This window comes from Acomys minous (genome assembly GCF_964271855.1).
Source record: "Acomys minous genome assembly, chromosome: 11".
Classification (NCBI taxonomy): Eukaryota; Metazoa; Chordata; class Mammalia; order Rodentia; family Muridae; genus Acomys; species Acomys minous.
Window position 1 is genome coordinate 111,218,430 of NC_140492.1, and position 24,715 is coordinate 111,243,144.

The 24,715-nt window shown below is 44.0% G+C and overlaps 1 protein-coding gene across 1 annotated transcript; it reads left to right on the plus strand.

The window, feature by feature from the left end:
• The first annotated feature begins 4,721 nt into the window (after window positions 1-4,721).
• ESM1 (endothelial cell specific molecule 1) lies at window positions 4,722-14,163 on the plus strand. Its single transcript, XM_084801038.1, has 3 exons — window positions 4,722-5,267; window positions 8,728-8,880; window positions 12,642-14,163. The coding sequence occupies exons 1-3, from the start codon at window positions 4,826-4,828 to the stop codon at window positions 12,740-12,742; spliced, it is 696 nt and encodes a 231-aa protein (XP_084657164.1). The 5' UTR covers window positions 4,722-4,825; the 3' UTR covers window positions 12,743-14,163.
• Window positions 14,164-24,715: the final 10,552 nt, after the last annotated feature.

Genomic DNA, 24,715 nt, shown 5'->3' on the forward strand with positions numbered 1-24,715 from the left:
GAGGACTAAGTCATCGGGCACATGCCTTGCTTCTGACCGTATAGTTTGGTAGGTAGTTAAGACGTTTCTAGAGCAACTATAAGCTGTTCCCATGCCTTTGACTTAGACAGATTAACATTGGCCACCGTGATTCTCAGCTGTGTGGGATTCATCAGGATCCTGTGGCTTTAAGGAGTGCTCATGCACTTCCAAGACTGGAATGTCAAGAGCGCAGAGTAGAGTCATTACACAAAAGCTGACACTTTGCAGGAATGTTATAAGCAGGGAACTTTTTAGATGGCCCCTGCTACACACTGATCAATTAAACTTAAAACCTATTCTAATATACCTAAAATCTGCTTGTAAGTGTTTCCACTTTCTCCCAGGCAGTATTTTCCTTTAAGTCTATCCAACACTATCTGGTAGAGACGGTTTGTTTGGAAGGCACAGTTAATATGGTACAATTAACTCGACCATGAACTATCTCTTGAGGGTTTGGAAAACACACAGGATGAATCCCATTAGATCTTTGTCTACCCATAAATAAATCCTTGGTATTTTATTACAGGCAATCATTGCATGTAAAGTAAAGCACAGATTATCAGTGCATACTGCGTCAACTTGTTTATTTGGTTAGCACCATGAGTTCAAGGAAAAGATCACAGTGACTCTTGAAGTGAACAGGACGTGCTGGGCTGAGAAGCTCTCTGGTTGGAATATTTCTTGGTTCTCTTCTGGAAGACCGCTTGCAATGACCCTTGGGTCCAGAGTTCATTTGGACTGACTTGTTGGAACTTGAACTTGCGTTTTTAGAGTTGCGAGAGTCTGTCCTTTCTGACTGTTTGACACATAATTGGTGCACGGGCAGAGCAGGATTGGGACGTGGCAGACAGCAGGACAAAGTAAGCCTTCATTTTTTTTTCTCTGCTGACTGAATATTCAAATTGGCATCTTGATTAATGATGCTGCTCATCTCTTAACCACCTCTGTGATCATTAATGATTGTCTTACTTGAAAAGTTGGAGAAGTTAGAAATATAAAACAATTCCATCAGGACTGCTGGGACAGAGGGGTTTTGTGAGATCTTAGAAGGGAGTGGTGACCATTCTCCCCAAATAAATTCTTAGGTATTAATGCCTTGAGATAGTTTGATCATTGATGAACTCTGTCAACGCTATTTTCTGCTTTCTTCTGTGGACTGTGTTTAGTTTAGTGTAATGGGTTTGGTACATTTAGATGTACACTTTCTTTCTGTCCAGTGCATTTACCAAACGTGGTATCATTTGGGTCTCAATTTGGCTTACCTAGCAGAAAGTATCTGTGGTATGTATGGTCTTCAGGTGGAAAAAAAATCCATTCTATGACCTATAGTGGCACAGCTCAGTGCCACTTCATCCATCTGGGCCATTTGTTTGTCACCTGTGTATACTTGATTTTGGAGTCTGTATTCCATTGTGCTGAGGCCACTGGTCTCAGGGCTGGAGTCCTAACTGATGCTATTTTCTATGTGATGTTAGACCAGTTACTTAACCTCATCCATTTTCTCATGTCTAGGATGGAGGTATGAATAATACCTAGTTCTTCAGGTTGTTTTGAAGATTAAATGTGGCAACCTGTGTAATGCACTTAGCTTAGTGTTTGGCCCATAGTAAGATCTTTATAGAGATCAGGCATTATTTACCACACTTCAGTTAACCCCCATTTTCTCAGAAAGTCGTGTTCAACAAAATCTCAACAGGAAACAGCTTAACTCCTGCACCATACCACAGGCACTGTTGTCCATTGAGTCATAATTTTGTTGTGATGAGCAGCAGAGTGCCTCTGATGTTAGGCTGGGATGGTTCTAGTCAGCCTCTGGCAGTATGAGAGCCATCTTAGTCAGCGTCCTCTTGCTGTGAAGAGACACCATGGCCAAGGCAACTCTCACAGAGGAAAACATGTAAGGGGGGCTGGCTTACAGTTTCAGAGGTTTAGTCCAACAGTGTCATGGCGAGAAACATGGCAGCATGCAGGCAGACCTGGTACTGGAGCTGATCGAGCAGGCATCAAGGAGAGACTGTATTCCACACGGGGCACAGCCTGAGCATGTAAGACCTCAAAGCCTGCCCCTGCAATGACACACTTCCCCCTTCTCATAGTGTGCTGGCCACTTCCTATGGCCAAACGTTCAAACGCATGAATCTATGGCGCCAGGCCCATTCAAACCACGCCCGGAATCATGAGCAAATATCTCATCTTGATTCTGTTTCTTCATTCATCCATTAAAAAAGTGACATATGATAGTAGTAGCAGCTTCATAATATTTTGGTGCTGGGTGGTGGTGGTGGTGGTGGGTGAATCATGGGAGTTAACGAAAACAAATTTAAGAACAGCTCTTTGGCAGTCTCACAGAGACAACCATGTTTTCCCAGATATGTGAAGTGTAGAGAATAAAGACAAAAAAAAGTAAACGGAAGACCACTAGGTATCTAGAAATGGAAAAGGGCACCCAGAAGGGGGAGCTAAGCAAAGATAACACAAGCCGGAGATTGACACATTATTGAGACCTCAGCAGACAATTCTCTTAATGTAATGAAGCTCACAAGTCGGCAGAGAACAGAGAGTGGCTATGGAGTGCTCAGCCACAAACGTGACACATATACCACACCCTTCCTCCTCACGCATTCCCCCCCCTCCCCAAGGCACAGGGACCATTGTGGAAGAGGGGACAGAATGCTTGTAGGTGTCTGTGGTCTGGGAGGATTGAGGTGAAACAGCGTCTTCTGGATATGACGGTGCCACTGCACTTCAACTCCCAGCATCTGTGGTTGCTGGTCTCTATTCCAGCATGGAGGGAGGGCAGGCTCAGGAGCCCCTACCCCTCCAGTACTGAGGTGCTGTTGATAATTGAGGACTTCCAGTAGAAGGAGGGTTCAGTTTTCTTTAAGGGCCCCGGGTAGGTTGACCAGGCCCAGGGGATGGTCCTATATCCATGAGTATGAAGGCAGCACAAATTAGAGTCAGTGGCTTGCTTAAAAGAGAAAGAGACAGACAGAGAGAGAGAGAGAGAGAGAGAGAGAGAGAGAGAGAGAGAGAGAGAACAAAAATGTAAGAGGTAGGGGTGGGTTTGGGAGGAGTTATGGGAGAGGAATGAGGGGTCAATAAAAAATCTTTAAAAGGTTGGGCAATCGAAGGATTTCGTATGATCAAAGCATATCACGTGTATGGAAATGTCAAAATGGATTACTCTGTGTAATTAATTACCTAGTAGATTACTTTATATAATTAATATACACACAAAGAACAGTATTTGGCATTTGTTGTATACTCAGTAGGCCTTACCTACAACCATCATGGACATTGAGTGTCCCACTTGCTAAGTACATGTTTGCTCCTGGAATAATTCAAGTTAGATTGTCATGGAATTTTTTGGGAAATCTGGGCGCTAAAGACTTGCCTTTATTTCCCACTCCCCCAATTCCTTGAGCTTTTTTTTTTCTGCCATCTCCGTTCCCCCAAAATGGACCCTGGCAACACCTAGACAGTGGCTTCGACACCTCTTGCTTTTGGAGGCACAAGACTTCCAGAGGTCAAGAACTCCAACACCGTCAGCTCTCAACAGAAGATGAGGAATTCTTTAGACACCCCAGAGTCAGTTTGCGACAGGCAGGAGTTGCCCACTTCACTGGGTCATTTCTTTACCGAGTGATAGTGACTTTATTTCCATGTTGACAAATGGGGTGGGGAGCTTAAAACTGAATATATAGCTAGTGTGAGGGCTTCCCTGTCTCATGTTTAGCATCTTCCTTAGAACAAACCTTGCTGTGTAAGGCCCTGGGCCAGCCAAGACTTTAAGAGGACTATTGTTTTCCTTGGTGGGCCACACTCTGTGTTCCTCCATAGCACTAAGACCTTGTTTCCTGGTGGTTAATGTTTTCCCTTCCCGGGACTTGCCTTTTTGGAGCTGTGTTCCTATTTCCCTGCTGGCCCGCTTGTTTCTTTGGGCTCACTGCCTTGTTTGGCGGTTTGAAGCTCTGATAGATGCCAGGAGGTGAGAGGAAGGACTGGATGGATGCGGATGCAGCCACTGGACAAACAGACTCGGTGATGGATGAGCCTTCTCCCCAGGGAGTTTGGGTCAGGAACAATCCAACTGATAAGTTTTTCCAGAACTGAGTAATTCAGAAACAATGCCAGGGCAACCTTGCCTCTTTTATTTTTGTATTGATTAAAGAAAACGTTTAGTTGCAGCACGTCTTGCTAAACAAGCGGCTAGCATAAAGCGCTTTAGAAATTACAGCTGAAGAGGAGCGTGCGAGGAAGGAAGAAGTCTTTGAAAGACCTCTATCCAAATATTTTCTTTCTTCTAAGACTTGAGAAAGCACAGTATAGCCATTTCTTCTTCCAAATGACCTCATAGCTATCTGTTGAGGGGAAATACTAAATGCTATTATATTATTGCTGTTGTTGTTGTCATTGTCACCATCACCATCATCATCATTATTTGATAGATGCTTCTTCTGGCTTGATTCGTGTCTGTATTGGTCTCGTCAGAACTAAGGGACCCTGAGACAAAGCTACATCCTAAGTATTATGTCGGTGTCAGAGCAATTCCTGTGCAGAAGGGGGCTATGCAACTTTCTTTATTCCCCCTTCTCAGATGTCCTTGAGTCCTTGAGACGGATGTGAGCGGAGGTTTTCAGCCCTCATGCAAAACAACCATCTAAACATAACAGATGACATCAGCGTGGGCTTTTCAATTCCTGGATGGCAGCAGCGTGTTAATCCAGCCTTCATCCTGGATTTCATAAACTAAAACAAGAGAGGCTGGCAGGAGCACAGCGCTGCCGCTGCCTTGAGGAAATTGATGACGGGGAAGCATGCGGGCAACGCAGTGTATAAAACCCATAAACGTGTAGGCAGAAGCTCAGCTACTACTTTGGACGGCTGCTTCCAGCCGGCAAAAGACCACGACGGCAGGGGGCCGAGCCTGAGGCAGCTGGGAGATATGAAGAACCTCTTGCTGCTGACCACACTCCTGGTACCTCTGCACCTGGGCATGGCCTGGAGCGCCAAGTACGCGGTGGATTGCCCGGAGCATTGCGACAATACCGAGTGCAGAAGCAGCCTGCGGTGCAAGAGGACGGTGCTGGATGACTGTGGCTGCTGCCAGGTGTGTGCCGCGGGGCCCGGAGAAACCTGCTACCGTACAGTCTCAGGCATGGATGGTGTCAAGTGTGGTCCTGGGCTAAAGTGTCACTTTTACAGCGAGGAGGATGACTTTGGTGACGAGTTTGGTATCTGCAAAGGTAAAGAGCAACTTTTTGCTTCCCCCCCACCTTCACTGTTCAGGGCTCCCTGAGGGCGTTTAGTCAGATTGGGAGGTGCGCTCCTCCTCTGAATTAGCTGGGGAGGATGCACGGATGCAGGCAGCGTGTTTGATACAGAGAGAAGGGTTATCTGCAGAGAGGTTTGGAAAGCAGCATGCAGGAATCACACAGCAAGGGCTATGGCATTCCACTCACTGACTGCATTTAGACTCCAGAAAGAAAGTTGCAGGGGTAGCTGGTGTGGCTTCTTTTTCTGGGAGGCTTTAGAAACTTGACAGGTAATCTGTTACAAATGGTTTAGGTGAGCTTTCCTCTGCAAGTCAATGATTACAGCGGCCCTCCCAAGATAACCCTTAGAGTGGCTTTTAGCCCCCAGATTTCACCAGCCTTTGATCTTGAGAGAGTTCACAGGGAGAAGTGCCTCGCTCAAGCTAGAGTGTTTCTGGTGAGCGCTAATGCGCTTTATGGCATAGGGTGGGCTTAAGTCAGCCAACGAAATAACTCACGTTCTTGCAAGGGTGTCCCCTGAAGTGTAGAATAAATCTAATTTTACATTTTAAAAAATGTCAGCTGGGCAGAAAGTAGCCAATATTTTAAGACAAGCAGAAATAATAGTAACCTAGATGTCTGTAAAAAAAAAGGGGGGACTGTTTTATAGATTTTAAAAAACATTTTTAAAGAACAATAAATGAAATTACAATTATGACAAAAACCAGCGATAAATGATGCATTGATGTATCTGTGGAATTTGTTTTCAAACCTAGTGTCTAAATTAACATTTTAAATGTATAAAAATAAAAAAATCATTATTAAATTGTTTCCATATACTCTCATCATTATATGCTATTGTAATTAAAAGGCAGTGCATCCATCGCTTCATCCAGCTGTGTAATGCAAAGAAGCTGCCAAAATCAGAAAGCCAAGTTCTGAGAAATTTTTAAAGAACTCATGTTCTATGTGCTCAACACAATTACATCCTTTCCTGAATAACAATCTTCCAGAATCGAGATTAATCTCATTAATTCTCATTTTAGAAAATCAGTGTATAAATTAGTCATCCTTTAGTCTGCAAAAACCAATGAAAGGTTTGGAAATAAATTCTAGGGGGAAAAACCTAGAAAATGTTATTCTTTGCTTAGCTCATTTTTGAGTAAGACCAACAAGAAGTGGGCTACTAAGGAAATAATTTCTTTGGTGAACACACATATACACATTTCTTTCAACTGAGCAGGCTCTGTATTTTCTGGAAATTACAGGGCTTATCTGGCAAGAAAGGAGCAACTCGCATAAGGAAATTAGGGAGGAAGTGGTTAACACAGTCCTGTCTGTTATAAAGCGAGCATATGTGGCGGGGCAGGGGGTGGTTACTTTTTCCTTTGTAAATGTGGTTATGAATGGACGGTGACATGAGGTAAAGAATCCAGCTGTGAGGCAGAGGTGAGTGAGCTATTCTATTAAGAACCTATTTTGAATTGCTCTTTCTGGCAGCCTTCACATTGCTGGTGGGCTCAGTTGTTCGCTGCTGGAAACAACTGAGCCTTCGCTGCTTTGTGTGGTGTCGGCCGGTCCCCACTGCTGCAGGTGAACCCCTTCCTTCAGCCACACACTTCAGCTTGTATGTCCAGATGTTTTCTATTTTTAGCATTTTAGACGCTTTGACCCCATGTTGCCGGCTAGCAGCTGGGCAGCCAATACTGCTTATCTATGGGATGTTAGCTATCTGGTCAGCTTTCAGGACCTCAGGGGCCACCTTGGAACTGGAACTGGGAAATGGGCTAAGGTTTTCGTTTTCAGCTTTGCTGAAGATGTTCACGCCCTAACCCTGTGCTTTTCTGGGCTCTCCCAGAGGGCTCTCCCAGATGTGCTTTAAGGACTTTGCATCCTAGGCTAAGGAGGGTGCGTAGAAGCGGAGTCCTGGATCGCCTGAGTGGCAGGAAGAAGAACAGTGCAAAGTCTCCTTAAAGACCTACTTGATGCACGTCCTTCTTGACCACTCAGTCCCCTGCTGGGTGGCTAAACCTCTCCAAAACCTCACGTCTTGTCTTTGTGCATGTGGGGCTGTGCATTAGCAAGGGTGTGTCCCCATGCCGAAAGAATACATCTTCTGCCAGTGGGTCTCAACATTCCTAATGCTGTGACAGTTTAATACAGTTTCTCCTGCTGTGCTGACCCCCGCCCCCCCAGCCATAAAATCATTTTCGTCATTACTTCACAGCTGTAGTTTTGCTACTGTTATGAAATGTAATGTTAGAGATATGGAGTTGCCCAAGGGGTCGTGACCCACAGGTTGAAAACCTCTGTTCTATACAGCTCCTACTGAGTTAGCCTACTGAGATGCTGTCAAACATGCCACAAACCCCACTCTTTGAATGAGGGACAGACTTTTTAATTTCATTGCACCATGTCTAAGTATTAAACACCAAGGCTCTGAAAGAGCTCCCCATTGTTGCTAGGTGTGCAAGCCTTCAGGCATGTAAACACTGAGGTTTCTTCCTCACTTAGCCTCTTATCTCTCTGAAGAGAGCTTGATCAGTGAGTCTCTTAGCAGCCGAGGAAGTTGGTGAAGGCGTAATGCTGTTCTGAGAGATAAGGGATTTTAGGAGTGTGGGAACAGACTGAGGGCTATTTGTTGGTCAGGTGGGTTGACAGGCCTCTTAGCCCCTTAAAACAGTAAATTGTCAGCTCCGGTAGACTAAGGACACACTCAGGCCCATCACACTACTTGAGGAGGTCATGGTTACATCTCTTAAATTTCCCATCCTCCCTGAGCTGTGACCAAGACAACCTGCAAGACTCTTGTGTCGTCTATGCAGAAAACAAATAGAATTAGGACTGGCCCAAGGATGGGGCTGGAAGAAGCCTCAGTGGATAAAGGCCCCTGTTGTCATCCTGACAACCCGAGTGTGACCCCAGGACCCACAGTGGGAGGAGAGAAGCAACTCAACAAGTTGTGCTCTGATTTCCACACTTGTGCTGCACGCACGCATGCACGCGCGCGTGTGCACACACACACACACACACACACAGGCACACAGGCACACAGGCACATGCATGCACACACATGCCTGTGAGCACACAACCCTGAATGAATAAGAAAAGAAAGAAAGCAACCAAGGAAGGAAGGAAGGAAGGAAAGAAGGAAGGAAGGGGAAAGGGAGTATTCTTAAAAGACTGGTCTAAGGAGATTGGTTATGTGTAGCTAACTAACTTCAGCTTCAAATCATGATCTTAATTAAGCCTGAGGCAGGTGTTGTCTGTGTGACTATGTTGTTCCACGTTTACGACCCCAACTTTCATCTTTCAAACCCTGGAGTTTTTGGAAAGTGATTTTTTTTTTCACTTTTCAAAGTCCAGGAAATCGATCAAATCCTAAGGTTATCATCAGAGCTGGGGTGGAGGGAGCCCCATGATTAACAAGCAGCATCCTCTCTGCCCTCAGACTGTCCGTTTGGTACCTTCGGGATGGACTGCAAGGAGACTTGCAATTGCCAGTCGGGCATATGTAACAGGGTGACCGGGAGATGCCTGCAGTTTCCTTTCTTCCAGTACGAGGCAGCCAAGTCACCCAGCAGGACCTCAGCCTCACACACAGGTAAGCTAAGCAGGTGACCTTGGTCTCAGTCCAAATCTCTGTAAAAGCCAGTGAGTAGAATATAGTGTCGCTCTCAATGAGCTTGTTTCTTTGTTTTCTTCAGGGGAGAGACTAGCGGTCCTTGAGTTTGGTTGCTGTTGCTAGTTTCAAAACAAGCATCATCGATAATTCTGAGAACACTATGGTTTCTCGTAAAGTTTATCATGCTTTAATGAATTAACAAAAGCAAATCTGTCATTAAAAAGCACTCAGCCAAGACATGCAAAGTTCTTTGAAATCTTTGGTGATCTGTTTTATAGACTCAACAGACAAAATTATCTCTCGCCCAACTCCACAGAGAAAGAGAGCAGTCATGTATTTGTTGGATCAGCTTTAAGAGCCAAGATAAAAAATACAGGAACATTTCTCCTTCTCCTCCTCCTCCTGCTCCTCCTCCTCTACCTCCTGCTCTCAGCCCTCCTCCTTTTTCATCAAATGGAAAAATAAAACAGAATAGTTGTGTTTTTATGAATTTTGGAGCTGATAAGAATTAATCCGTCCGGTGAGATCCAGGGAGTAATAAAACTGTAGCAGAGCCTCCACGACTGGGCTCTGCACTGGTGAGCAGTGCGCTGCAGGAAGAAGATTCCATGCACGAGTTTGCTTATCTCGCTGGTAAAAGGTCAGGCATGTAGAACTCTATTAGGTTAAAAGTAGCTCATTTAGCATGACTCCATCAAAAGAAATCAATACATAACACAGCACCTATCATTAGAGCTTATGCCTCCAGTGCATAGATTGACAATGATAACTCATTACATATTTCAAAATTGTTAAGAGAATAGATTTGAAATATTAAAAGTTGTATGGTGGAGGGGTATGTTAATTAGCTTAATTTAATCATTTTCTACAATGGACACAAATATCAAAGCATCATCTTTATCTTAATAAAAAAAAAAAAGAAGCAATTTAAGACAGCTGCACTCTTGGGGCTGGAGTGATGGCCTGGTGCTGAACGGAATGTCGTATCACTCTTCCAGATGACCTTACTTGCATCCCTAGTACCCACCTCAGGCGACTCACAGCCACCTGCAACATCAGCTCCAGAGAGATCGCCTGCTTCTGCAGGCCAACTACTCATGTGCATTTAACTGTCCCCCCCCATGATAAGAATAAAATGAAATAAATTAATAAAATATATTTTAAAAAAGAATAAAACTAAAAAACAAGTATATAATAAGAGGTCATTTGGAGAAAATCAAATTCACTCTTAAACCCTCAACATTTAGGCACAACAACTGTTTATTAATATCAATAAGCTATACCTCCTCCACGTAGGAAGGAGTCACTCAAATCCATTTTACCTAGACTGTGTTTCTGGCCCTTCGCATGTGAAATTCCATGCAGAGATTAAATCATGTGACGTATCTTTGCAGTCTTTGACAAAGCAAAAAGCTAGAACTTAAGGTCTGAATAGCGTTCTAGGCCAGTCTCATCTGACGTATGCAGTCAAGTGCGTTAAGGTCACCAGCATATCTAGCGCTGCCTACCCACAGCCCCTAACTAGTCCTAGAACCTTTTGGCTAGCCCAGTGCTCACTGGTCTCCTTTTCATCATGCTCTTCCCAGCACCTGGAAATGGTGGATGGAAACCACCAGTCTGTCTCCCAGATCTGGAAGTGCTTAGAAGGAGTTGAGATTTGAGATTTATTTTCTTGGTTTACCTCGCAGCCTCAAGCATTTTCCTCCTCTTGTGTATTTTCTTTTTCTTTTTTTTTCAAATTGAGCCAGACTCTCACTATGTAATCTTGGTTGGCCTGGGACTTACTGGGTAGAGTGGGCTGGCCTCAGACTCAGAGCAACACATCCCCCTCCCCTTTGATTGCTGGGACGTAGGTGTGCCCCACCACGCCTGGCACTTGTTCTACTTTCTAACACGGGCTACGGAGAACTGTGAAGGGACAACGTTTGCAACCTTCTTTGCTCATTTAAATTTGCACCCAACAGCCGGGCGTAGTGGCACACACCTTTAATCCCAGCACTCAGGAGGCAGAGGCAGGCGGATCGCTGTGAGTTCGAGGCTAGCCTGGTCTACAAAGCAAGTCTAGGGCAGCCAAGGCTACACAGAGAAACCCTGTCTTGAAAAACAAAACAACAACAACAAAAAATTTGCGCCCAAGTCTTTCTCTCTCTCGGGCTAGCATTTCGTTCTGTTGCTGGTCTGTGTTGCCTTTGTTGTGTTGGTCGATTTTCTTGGCCTTAGAGAGCGAAGCCAGGGCTTTGTGTACGCTGGATGAGTATTATACCATTGACCTGTATCTCCAGCACTCTGTTGTGGCCCTTACGTGGTACCTGGGATGGGATGCCTGGAAGGATATGATGGCTCCTTGCAACAGTCTCTTGATGAGCACTCTCGATGGCACCCCTAAGTCCCTCGTGCTGTGGCCATTGGCAGCTTCCCTTTGGTTGCTGCAGCCTCCTTCATATGAGTTTGGCACTCTCTCTGGTTTGCTTGCAGATGATCCTGATGTTTGGCTACTAAATAAAAGTCTTAGAAATATATATATATATATATTTTTTTTTCCCCTGGGTGATCAGTATATATTATACTACACAAAGATATTTCTATCCAAATATGGATAGAATGGATATTCTTACTAGAAATATGAGAGGGAATCAGTTGGGTGGGTTTTTTTTTTTTGATCTATGGTATTTGAAAGTCTTTTATTCATGTAAATTTTGTGAACCTCGGGTTCGAGAAGGAGTGAGGAACGTCTGAAAGGAATGAATAGGCCGCCCTCTTTGCCTGTGCCTTGTCTAGATGGGATTTGCCTTTCTGTGTGCCAGTCTACAGAAGAGAGCATGGCTCCTCAGTCCTGACATGGGCCTCACATTACCGCCTCACAAGCCCACCTGAGCCCACCCTGTAGGAACAGATGAAGTAACTCCCAGGCCCACTACCTTAGGTTCTCCCAGCTGCAGGGGGTCTTCTTCAGAGCGCTATCTGCTGCCCACAGATCTCTTCATCCTACCTATCTCAGTTTTAAATTTTATTATTATTACTATTATTGGCAGTCAATGTCCAAGAATAGAAATTCATGAGTCCTATTTTTTTTTTTAAGTGAGCTGGGCGAGGCATAAGAGTGCTCCGTGCCTGTTTGGCTGCCATGCCACACTGATCTTGCACCATTCTATTTCAGGATGCACCCTGTGAACACAAGCATGTCTCATTCCTCTTAGAGGCAGAACATGTCACTCTAGAAAATGCTAAGTCTTATAAACCTTTCTCGTATGAAGAGCAAGGTCTACTTTTAGACAAGACAGCTGCCTTCTCGAGTTACACCAAAAAGTTAATTCTTTTTTTTTTTTAATGCAGTTAATGTAAAATTCCTTTTTAGAGATCTAGTCTTGCAGCATTTGATCATTTACTGAGTACATATGAAGTACCTATCACGCTCCAAGCATTGTTATGCATGCCGAGGAGGCGGGTGAGCAAGTCCTGCTTTTAGTAAGCTGAAATTCTAGGGGCAGGGTGAGATTATGTCTGGGAGGGGGGAGCTACTTGTATACCATACATAAATGATGGCAGGCATAGCGAGAAAGAACTCAGGGGTGCTGCCTCAGCCGGAAGAAGGGTTCGGAGCTGTTCTGCAGAGGTGGCAGAGAATTCTGGAAACCTTTGTTTTAAATTCAGTTTAGAGACAAAACCAAAATAAAACCGACCGAGGCTCGATCTCTGGCTTACAGACGTTTGGGTGTGATTTGTGTGCCTTCTGATTTCAGAGCGTGACGCGGCATCTGGAGATGGCAACGCTGTGAGAGAAGAGATCGCTGAAGGCGACGCTGCTCGCCCCTCTGTAATGAAATGGTTAAATCCACGCTGACCCTGGCTGAAATTTGCCATGAGAAGGCTCCACTTCTGTCACCAACACTCCAGCGAACAATTTAAGAACCGTCTAGAACATAGACTATGGACATGTAATTTATGGAGATCAAGTGTGATTCAGAGTGGATTCAGAAAAAAAAAATAGGCTACATACAACCCATAAAACACATATGACTGAACACTTTTAGATACTTGTTAAATATTTAAATGCATATAAATCTGTTAAATTTATGTGTGTCTGGAACCACGAAGGAACTATATGTGCAACTGAGATGGATGGTCTTAGGGTCCGTGAGCAATTCCGTCCAAGCTGGAGAAACCGTGGGTTCTTTGACTTGGGTGTGCATTCTTGTTGAGATAGAGGTTGAAAGAGTTAGAAGCAAGAGAGGGTGGGATGGCAGCCAAAGTAGGAGGTTATATCATGTGGCTCCTCCCTGTCGTAGCTTAAAATTTATTTTGTTTTAATTGGAGGAAATAAAACAAGACCAGAAAAAAAATCATTGAAGGAAATGGGATATTGGAAGCTCATGGGAGTCTGAACAATTGCTTTGAATGGAAATGCTACTATTACAGCTACCTGTATCTGATTATATATGTATGTGTATGTGTGTGTATACATATATATACATATATGTGTGTGTGTGTGTGTGTGTGTGTATATATATGTGTGTGTTCCCATCACTGGTTAAAACACTGTGGGCCTTGAGACAGATCTAGGAAGTAGTTTTCCTCCTGGGAGACAGAACAGAGTGAAGGTGACTGTATGTATATGCATATGTATATGTATTTTTATAAGCAAATCTGCTAGTTTAAATATTTTTCCAATACATGTATTTCTCATCATCTTAGAGAAATCATCCCAATGCTGTTTGTTTAAAATGGGTTCTCAGGCACCCATATAGGGAAAATTTGTTATTAGCAATTGCATTAATAGTAATAAAAATTCAGTTACTGTAAGTTTATAAAATGTTGAAAAATTAAAAAAAATAATGCTATATCTTGAGAAAGTTTTAAATTTAAATCAGAAAAATGACCTTTAAAACCATTTGAGAAAGAAGAGTTAACTTTCATCAGGAAATGTATTGACTTTAAGATATAGCTTATTTTAGTTTTTCACTCATTCACACTTGATTGATGAGTGGAACTGGGATCACACCCTGGAGGAGCTTAGCAAAAAAAGAAAAAAAGGACTGTTGTACCAGGTGATGCTGGGAAATATTTGCAGAAGTATTTTTATTTGGAGTGAAGAGTTTATTTAAGAATTATTTCATTATTTACTTATATTTTATTCTCAAACTTTGCCAACAGAGTTGTGACTGTACCTGTGGGAAGATCCTTGAATGTAAGCAGAATCAGCTGTTAGGTTTTGTTTTAAAAGAACAGTTTTACTATTGGTCAATAAAAATGGCGCAGCTGTTCCATGTTGACTGGTTTCCTTTTAAATTTTACTCAGTAAATGAGGGGCTAATTCACAGTAAAGGGCAAGCCTTTCAGTCGAAGTTTATACTGCAGACGTGTTGTCTCTCCTACCAACAAGAGTGGTAAGAGATTTCTGTCTTTGCCCTACACAGACTCTGACTGTATACATGCACCCATTTTACTGTTTTATTTACTTCTTTTTTTTTTTTAACGCTCTCTATTTCTTTATCTGTGTTTCTGTCTACTTAAAAAACAACACAAGCTGGACGAAGTGGTGCACGCCTTTAATCTCAGCACTCAGGAGGCAGAGGCAGGGGCATCTCTGTGAGTTCCAGGCCAGCCTGGTCTACAAAGCAAGTTCAGGACAGCCAGGGCTACACAGAGAGACCTTGTCTTGAAAAATCAAACCAAATTAACAACAACAAACCACATTTTTTGTATGTTAAGTCGGCTGTAGAGTGAGGGTTGGGGCAGTGCTATGGGGTGTCTGAGAGATGGCTCTTTCTCTGTCATTCAGATACCAAACTCAGCACGTATCTAGTTTTGCATTTTGTTTCTTCTTAGAAGGTTGAAAAACGTCCGTGAAAAACACTCACTACACCAGATTCCAGGTTGGGTGAGAAAATCCCAAATATTTGCCTCATTTGTCGGCTAGCTGACTGACAGTTACAGACCCGTGCATTCCCACCCGTTCCCACTTTCCTCAGTCTGTACGTCCCATGTTCTTACTCATAACCAACATTAGCAATTTATTTTCATTTCTTTCCTAACATTTTTTGAAAGTAGTTGTGCCTTTTAAAATGAGGCAAAGGCAGATCTTTCAGTAGCTTTGGAAGAAGAGAGAAACTGCCACATTGAAGCTTTCACACACCACACCTGAGAATGCCACAGGTGAGTCAGACTTGTGCACAAGTTACAGAATCATTTGAAAGCGCACTGATACAACAATAGGGAAACAACATCTACATATATTTCAAAAAGCTAGCTTATTTGAGGTTTTTAAGCGGTAAAAATTAGATGTGAGTTAGACACAAAGTTACATTTTTTAGAAGATATTTATATTCTTAGTAAGTTTAAATAAAAAAGTGAAAATCTATACTGTCACCCATGTCAACAAAGTCTTATGATATTCTCTTAGCACCTGACAGCTTTCCACTCTGCCTACTGGTGTGCAAAGTGACTGTAGGGACTAGGAGCCTAAGAAAAGTTGGTGAATTGGACATGCAGGGTTTCCACGGCAACACAGATGCGAGTTGTCCCCAGCCCTCCCCTCCCAGACACTGAGAATATCACTAGTGCAAGCAATAATTTTAGGCCGGCTCTGATGTTAGCCTGACTAGACTGTCGTTTCTTATAAGAGACAATTTGGAAGGACTTCTGTTTCTACTCTGTTTCAGTCTTCCTTTTAGGTGGAGTAGTGGATTCACAAATGCAAAGCGACAGCACACAGCCTTCCTTTTTAGTTACCCTAATCATTTAACTAATATCCCATTTCAGAGGAGTATGTTCCCAGGGGTCCTGCTCAAACTATGACACCAGCCAAGGACAATACGTGCAGGAAACTTTGAACCCCTACCCAGATCTAGCCAATGGACAGGACATTCTTCGCAGTTGAGTGGAGAGTGAGGCTGACTTTCACACGAACTCTGGTGCCCCATATTTGACCACGTCCCCTGGATGGGGAGGCCTGGTGGCACTCAGAGGAAGGACAGCAGATTACCAAGAAGAGACTTGATACCCTATGAGCATATACAGGAGGAGGAAGTCCCCCTCAGTCACAGTCATAGGGGAGGGGAATAAGGGGAAAGTGGGAGGGAGGGAGGAATGGGAGGATACAAGGGATGGGATAACAATTGAGACGTAATATGAATAAATTAATAATATATATGTAATAAAATATTTTTTAAAAATAAGAGTGTGTTACATAGAGACTCTGTAATGTTAGCATCTCTGGAATCTTCTGGAGCCTTCAGTAGACCACACATTGCTGATTCAGAAGGATTGGAGGGAGGGGCCCGAGAATGTTCCATTTGAGTCACTCCTAGGTAATTGAAGATAGAAACCATCCTGTGAAAGTGACTGATAGAGAAACACGTAGCTGCCTAGGAATGACATATAACTATAACTCAAGTGTTAGTCTTACAAAGAATTGGCTACTGTATTTTCTAAGCAGTTGGTATAGCTAATTTTTGTTTTGTTTTCAAGGCAGGGTCTCACTATGTAGCTCTGGCTGTCCTAGAACTCTCTATGTAGACCAGGCTGGCCTAAAACTGACAGAGATCCTCCTGCCTCTGCCTCCCAAATGCTGGGACTAAAGGCATGCACGAGCCACTGCTCCTGGCTCAATTTTAAAATGTGTTGGGTTTTTTTTTTTTTTTTAATATTTAAAAAGAGATGGAAAAAAGTCCAAGTAATTTTCAACTTTGGGATCATGGTATTATGTCTGCAATCCCAGCACCAAAGAGGCTGAGGCAGAAGGATTTCAAGTTTGAGGCACCGTCTCAAAAAAAAAAAATAAACAAACAAATGAAAACAAAACTAGTCAGAGGGTTTGTAAGGACAGATAGGATATCATTATAGGAGGATGGAAGTGGAAGCCACGGAGACTCAGGAAGAGAAAGATAACGTATCCTTTTTAGAAAGAAAAAAGTTCAAGAAAAACGGTCCGTTGTCTTCTGTGTCCCCCAGAGAAAACAGCACTGAAATGTTTCGTGTGGTCATGGAGAGGAGAGGATGGAGGCCCTGTCTGAAAGGTGTGAAAACTGCACGACAGATGAACACTTTTTCCAGAAGGCTCTCTGGGACAAGCAGAACGCACCAAGCCTACAGCAGCATGGAAAACTGTACTTGGTAGTGTTGGTTCCTTTCTGTCCCTCCCGCTCACTAACAGAACTGGCATTCTACGTGCGGGGTTATTGATGAGAAGTGATGAAAAAGACAGACGCCGACTGTGGACAGCATGAAACCAGAGTGCTGATTTCACTGGAGTCTGCTAAAGGGCACCACCACTGAGCTGTGCTTGGTGGTGGACTGTCAGGAGCATTGTCACGTGTTTGAGGTCAGCATGGGCTGCCTAGTAAGAAGCAAGCAAGCAGGCAAAAGGTAAGAAGCTAAAAGAGTATTATTGTTGTCTGTTTGTTGACAAAGCTCACATTATCATATAAGTAATCTAAATTTTGCGCAAAAAATATGTGCATAGATCAGTGATGTTTATTTTATTCTTTGTATCTGTGTGTATTTTTTTTAAAAAATTCTAGAAGTTTTTTTTTTAAATTGGGGGGAAAGAATAAGGTTATCTTTTTTTTTTTTTTTCTTTTGATCCTTTAAGAGTTTTGAGATGTATTTTATCACCTGGGCACTCAACTGTGAAAACAGAACTTTAATCCGAGCGAGTGAGGACCTTAGCTCTCTGCAGGAGCAGATAATGTCTCAACACAAGCAAGCTTGCAAATCCTTGGAATAAAGGTCTTTGGACCAAAGTGCACTTTTTAAAGGACAACTCACCTTCTGCACCTATGCTATCTGCTTCAGGCACAGGTGGCGTAGGCCACCAGGGTTTTAAAAGTATTTCCTGACGCCTGTGGAGTTGGTAAATATTTCCTGTTTTTGTTGTGTCTACAGAAAACAGGAATTAACAACTTGGAAGTGTGCTCATCACACACCCATTGTGGATGACCTCTACGCGGGCAGTTTTCGGTGTGAGACACTTGTTTTCTTAAACTAAGCCTAGCGATTTCTCTCAAGAGAAAAGCCATTGTTAGAATAATCTATTGAACTGAATGGTGGAGGAGGAGGTTTATCAGCAGGCACCTACCAGTGTGGGGGGTGGGGGTGGGGCGGCGGATGTAGCTAAAAAGCCAACTGTCATCCTTAGTATGTGGGACTGATGGCTGAACAAGCAATGGGCTGACGACATAGTTAGTACATCTTTAAAAGGATAATCAACATTTCAAAGTTCTTCAGGAGGACAAGACGCCTGGACTGGCTACATCAGAGTGAGTCAGGGCGAATCCACTGTCATTTGGTAGCTCTTGACCTCAAGTGAGCTGTTCCGCCTCCATGCCCCTCCGTGTCCTCTGTGTAGTGCGAACAATGGCTTGTGTCACTGTTGCCATGACGGCTACACATGCCCATTGATTCGCACCGCTGTACCTGCCCTGTATCACACTTCCCAGGTGGGCATTTGTGTCATTTTTCAAAGCCACTCTCATTGCTGCTTTTAAGTTCAGCTTTCTCATTGTTGCAAGACTGACACATTCAAGGCCTCTCACGCAGTCCCTTTACAAGAAATAGGAAGCTGGCTTCAGGACGAAGTTAAAGCTATCCGTGAGAGGTTAATGACCCTGAACTGAAATTCACTTAGCATCATTAGATGTTACAATTCTACAAAGAGGTGACTATTTTTAAAGCCAAATAATAGTGTTTTATTTAGATCTCCAAACAATTATTAGCATATGCCGCTGAAAACAAAACCAACAAGAAATACAATGCTTGAGAGGAATGTGAGGGACCCCTGCAGATGTGACACAGGTCCTTGTGGGTTATTTTTAGCTTTCTATTCCTGCCTTTTATTTCAGGACTTGGCTGGCTTCCTTTGTGGCTTCCCCTTACCTTCTTCCTTATATAACGCACTTGAAGCCTCCGTTTAGAAAAGTCACGGCTCTTAAAGGAAACCGAGGAATGCCGGCCTGTTCAGGAACTCCTGCCACTCTTGGCGGCAGTGAAGTTCTTGGTTTGAAAATAGCCCAGGAATGTTCGCACCTTGGTTTACTTTCTAGTTATTTAACGCACCAGAGCGTCCCCCGCCCCCCCAACCTGGATTGGAGATTTGAGAGAAGTAGATATGAAAGCCATTTTCCTGACTTCTTTTTCAAGGCTAAAAGGGGAGATTAGAGAGCGAACCCCGTTTTCAGTCGGTTTATATAAAAACAGCAGGCAGTTTTAAAAAGGAGGACGGAAGCCGGTGAGTGTGAAGCTATTTCATCCTTTAGCTGAGAGTTAGGAGACTTCAGCCGAGGAGCATTCGCTGTGCACAAGGCAACAGTTACAGAGTGACACAGGGTCTTTGTTGGTCCCTGTGCCTACAGAGATAGCGTGAGCAGGAGGGACGAGCAAAACGGAAACACAGGAGAAGGCAACATTACACCTAGTCATTTTTATGGTTCTTTGGCTGCAAGTAAAACAAAACAAGAAAGGGAAAATACTGATTCCACCAAAACGTAATTTATTGGTAGGGCATGGGATGCTCTGCAGAATGGAAAAAACCCACCGCTGAAGAAGCTGGTTTGGGAAATTGGTATTGAGGGGAGGTGAGGGGCAGATGGTCCCCACCCTCACTGGATGCTGCCAGCCGGTAACACTTCTCTGTGCCCACAGCCTCTCTGATGATGCTCTCTGGGAAGGTGGCCCCACGTGTGGTGGCCCATTTCAGCAAACAGCTTAACTGTGACAGCTCCTCTTCCTTGTAGGTGAATTTCAGTTTGGGATGTGTCCAAATCCACTGAGAGCCCTGTCTGCGGATTAGAAGAGAAGGGTGTGGGAGAAGGCGGAGTTAGAACAGGTTAACTTAATGCCTTCCCCAAGGAGAACCTCAGGGCCCAGGGTGTGTGGCTAGTAGCTGTGACCTTGAAATTCAAACTTCAGGACAGGTGTGAGATTTTAGGATTGTCCTCATGGCATTTTCGTATTTGGCTGTGGAAACAGGTGGGAAGAGTGAGGCTAGCCGTTTCCCTCAATTTGTGTGTCTGTGTTCCTTTCCTTGAGTACAGACTCAGCTGCCTCCCCTGATGCTCTGTGTGTTTTTAAGTGAGGAGAGAAAATGCGCAGGCAGGAACCCATTTCCTGGGGAAGAGCCTGGGTCAGGACATCGGGCAAATCTTCCCAGACCATGTTGTTTACTGGCCAAGGCTCTGGAATGCTGAAGCTTTGGGAATCTCTTCTTGGGGGAAGGTTTTCTTTTGTGGCTTTTGGAATGACACACCTTCAGAGTGATGGGGTGGGGGGGGAGGGGGGAGGGGACGACTCTGCTCATTATGCTGTGGGAAAAGTTTTTTCCCTTGATGACTCGAAAACATGGGCTTGTTATTCTGAAAAAGCCGAGCACATCCTCATTCCACACAAACAATGTGACACAGACTTGGACTCGGGCCAACGTGCTCTATGAATAGAACACAGCAGAGAGCCTTAGACTCTCTTCCCACTGGCAAAGCAGTCCTGGAAGCTGCTGCCAAGGGAAGGCAGCAGCTTACCTGCTCTTAGGAGGTAGAAGTGGAGAGGATGCGGGACTATCCTCCCACACACGACTGGACCAGAATCCTTGCTTAGCATAGAGAGGGAGCCCTGTGTCAGAGATGATGCCGGCACCTGGCACCAGGGATGCACCTACCTTTGAGTTGGTCTTGAAGAAGATGGATTTCTAGGGAAGAAAAGTAGGGTAGTATTTCCCTGCTTTACAGGAGAGGCATTCTGCGACCCTAAAGGATTCCTGAGATTGTGGATAGTACCAGCTTCTACACACGCACATATTCTCTCTCTGTTTCTCTCTGTCTCTCTGTCTCTCTGTCTGTCTCTCTCTCTATATATATATGCATACATATATAACATATATATGTATAGACATATTACCTATATCACTATCATATTTGTGTATGTGCATATATGATAGTGTTTAATTTATAAATTAGGCATGATAAGAAAGTAACAATAATTAATAAAATAGAATGATTATCTCAGTATAAGGCAACAAAGTGCCAAACTCCGCACTTTGGGGCCATCATTAAATAAAATAAGTGTTGTTAAAATATAAAACGTGGTGACACCATGACAGTTCGGTGCATCAAGTTAGCCACTGAGTGATTAATGGGCAGGTAGCACACAGCGAGGATGCACTAGAGCGAGGGGCGGTTACATCCTGAGCAGGATGGTGTGGTGTGGTGTGACATTTGGTCCCAGGGCTTAGAACAACATACCCTTTAAAACATGTGAATTGTTTATTTCTGGGGTTTTCCATTTGATACTCCCAGGTTATGGGTGCCTGTAAGTTACTGAAAGAGTGGGCAATAGGGTGCAGATGAAGAAGAAAGGCTGTACACAGAGACACGGTGACCTTCTGTCTGGGGCTGCACCGCGTCTTGTGGACGTGATGCTTCTGTCTGAGTTTACTCACTGCAAAGAACAGAAAGCCGCCTAAAAACACAGGGGTTACAGATAGATGCATGGGGGCATAGGATAAAGATACGGAGAGCTGACAAGACGTGTCTTGCTCCTTTCTCCCCTTCTGTGGTCCTTCTGTTACCTTCTCCCCCTGTCGCCTTCTTTATATTCACTTTCTCCTCCTGCCTATCAATGGAGTCCTGCTTAAAAATAACACTAGTAAGTAATAATAGGGCTGGAATACAGCTCAGTGGTAGACTGTTTGCCTAGAACACAAGAAGCCTAAGGTTCAACCTCCAGCACCACAAAAATGAAAATAATAGTAACAAATAATGTAGTAGTAGTATAATAATAATAAATAAATAATATACATAAATTATATATTATTAATAAATAATATAATATGTAATAAACATAATAAAATATAATAAAATTAAATTTTAATAAATAAAAATAGTAATAAATAAATAATGGCACTTTACTCACAATAGTTGCTAATGATGATTGCGTATTGATCCGCACCTGCTCTGGGTGCTTCACATGGATTCACTTGTCAATTCTCATGGCATCACGAGGCAAGTGCTGTCTTTATACCTGTGTTTTCAGATGGGTATGCCTATGTGCGTGAGTAGAGTAGCCTGCCTACGACTGTGCTGTGTGTGGTCAGCCCCATGACTGTGGAGAGAAATGACTGACACTTTAAAGTGCAGCGTGTTTGTTGCTAGGCAACAATGTTTGGCAAGTGAGATACATTAGATTTATTCTCAGCTTAATGATATTCTCACTTTATGATGGATTTGCTTGGGAGGCAATGCCACTCAAAGGAGGGGGGGGGCATCTGGATTGGCTCACGTGACATAAGTGGGTCCAGCTGGCCTCAGTTTCCCCTGAGTCTGAGGGTGTCACTGTACATCCTTAGGGTCTCCTTCACTGCCTGTGTCTCAGGACTGAGGTGAATTGGGGGGATGACATCTAATCTCATAACCTCAGGACTCCTCTGATCACCGTCGAGGAGGTGCTCCCAGGATGTGCTGTGATCGGGCGGTCTCAGAGCCCGGCTGGGGTGGGGAGAGGGCATGGACTTTCCACAGAAGGAGGAAGAGGAGGAGATGGAAGGCAGAGATGTAGGGACAGAGAACGGGAATCCCGATGTACCTCTGGCCAGAGGAGTGCAAGCAACACTGGTGGGTTTCTGTCTTATTTTCGTTGGAGCTGCTACCATTTTGGGGCCCAGTTTAACTCTTGGCTACACCAAACTGAGCAAATGAGTGGAACCCTTCCTATCCATCCAGGGACTCTAGTTAATGGGCTCCGCGATGCTTAATCTTTATTGCTAACTGGACTGGATTTAGATGCACGTCTCAGATTCTATAGACCACATTCATGACACGGGAAGACCTGACCAAAATATGAGCAGCGGGGTCGAGTTTGTCATCCTTTTCTTTCTGACTAGATACAAGGAGAATGGCTGCTTCAAGCTCCTGCTGTGATCATTTTCTCGCTGTGATGAACCCCTACCCTTAAACTCTCAGCTGAAATAAATTCCTCCTCCTTTAAGTTACCCTGTTAGTTATTTTATCGCAACAATAAGAAAAATAACCGATACAGGCTCTTCCCACTTTCTAACGAGAAAATTGAGAAATCCTATCTTCCCCTGGACTCTTTCCTGCCCAGTTTGGGATTTGACTTTCATTCCTCTTTGGTTTCCAAGACTTACAATACGATTTATTTATTTTGAGTTTGCAAGTCAAGTTCCTTCACATTCGCTTGTGGTTTCTCTCAGTGCTGCCTCTGCTGTGGGCCCTGGTGTTTGCTCAACACTGAGCAAGTCTGTACTGGAGCCGTTTCTGTGCTTGGCAGGGTGTTGACACATCTCAGCCGCAGCAATGGGGGACAAGGAGCACGCTGCTGTGGGAAACATTGACGGGCTGTGCTGGAGAGCCATCAGAGGCTCAAGAGAATGGACACGGCACTGGCCTGAAAGCTCCCACGTTCTATAAAGAGCACGCACCCACTTGCTGGATGGACTGATGGCGGAGAGATGCCCTCAGCGGTGCCCGCTGGGGCGACGTCTACTGAAGATAATCTTTCGGCTGTGCGGTGTGCGTGCAAACAGGGGAGCTCCAGATAGTTCTCGCGGTTTTAGAACTCCCCGAGAGCTCCCCTGAGGCACTGTGGGGAGAGAGTCATGGATCGGCGTCTCCTTCGTCCTCCTCCTTCAATTCCAAATGTGGTACAAGGAGAGAACTGCCCACTAAAATCACCTGTACGTCAATTTTCATTTCAAAGTAGCATGTATTAGGCAGTTTTCCAGTACTGTAGTAAAATATCTGAGATAATCAACTTAAAGAGAGGAAAGAGTGGTGGTTTTTGTTTGGGCCGTGCATATACATGCAAGTGCATGTGCGCGTGCGCGTGCGCGCGTGTGTGTGTGTGTGTGTGTGTGTATGTGTGTCTTCTAAATGGTTTCAATCCAGAGTCTCAGGTCGAAACAATTACCCAACGTGGAGGGTTAATGGGGTGTAGGGTTCTTTGCAGAGAGCACAGGGGCTGCAAATGCTGCCCTTTTGTGATCCTTGCCTGGGAGAATGAGTTTCTTCTTTTTGCATCTTGCCCTTCAGCCTACAGGGGGCGCCTCTGTGTTGTTCGTCAGCTGGGAGAAACCACCTTGGTAATTTGTTTGTGTGGTGGTTGGGTTGTTCTTTTGCAATGGTCATGAAGCCTCCAGAAAGTGTCTTTTGCCAACCCAAGCTCCAGAGCTCCAGGGAGTGGACCTTTTACTTAAGTTTGGATAAAAATATTTCTGGGACCAAAAAGAAAATAGAAAATCAAGGTGGAAGTAAAATATGGTGTCTTGAATTTGAGGGGTAAAATAAACGAAAAGGAAGTTCCGTAGGTAGTAATCAGAATTCAAATCCTTATTTTTGGTTTTTAGTCAGATGGTGGGAAGATAGCTGAGAAATCCCTCTCTGTTTGCAAATCAGGCACAACAAAAATATGTTCTTCAGGGTCCCACATCTCAGTCCTACAATAGCTCACCACTGTACCCCTGGGCTTTTGCTGGACAAGAGACAGGAACCAAAGGCAGGTACTACAATTCCATCCAGACTAAAGAAACCCTAGATGGAACACCCAAAATGCCCAAGTGGCAAAAATAGTAATGTTCTTTGTTAAAGAGGAGTTTGAGATAGTGAACAAGTTTCAGGATTACCTCGAACTGCTATTTCTGTGTTCCCACACTTAAAGAGGATATAAGCTGACAGACTGGAAGATCATTGTGTGCACCCTTGATGAATCGGACCCTTGTTTCGCATATGCTAGAAGAGACATTAGCGTGTGGTTATGAATAAATAAATAATTCTTGTTTCAACTGATCAGCCCTGCTTTTGTCCACAAGCTG

What these genes read in the sequence shown, in the direction of transcription:
- ESM1 (XM_084801038.1), top strand. Translation starts at nt 4,826, where the DNA reads ATGACGGGGAAGCATGCGGGCAACGCAGTGTATAAAACCCATAAACGT. An exon ending in CGAGTTTGGTATCTGCAAAG is followed by an intron (nt 5,268 to 8,727) that starts GTAAAGAGCAAC and finishes CTCTGCCCTCAG; the next exon opens with ACTGTCCGTTTGGTACCTTC. An exon ending in GACCTCAGCCTCACACACAG is followed by an intron (nt 8,881 to 12,641) that starts GTAAGCTAAGCA and finishes TTCTGATTTCAG; the next exon opens with AGCGTGACGCGGCATCTGGA.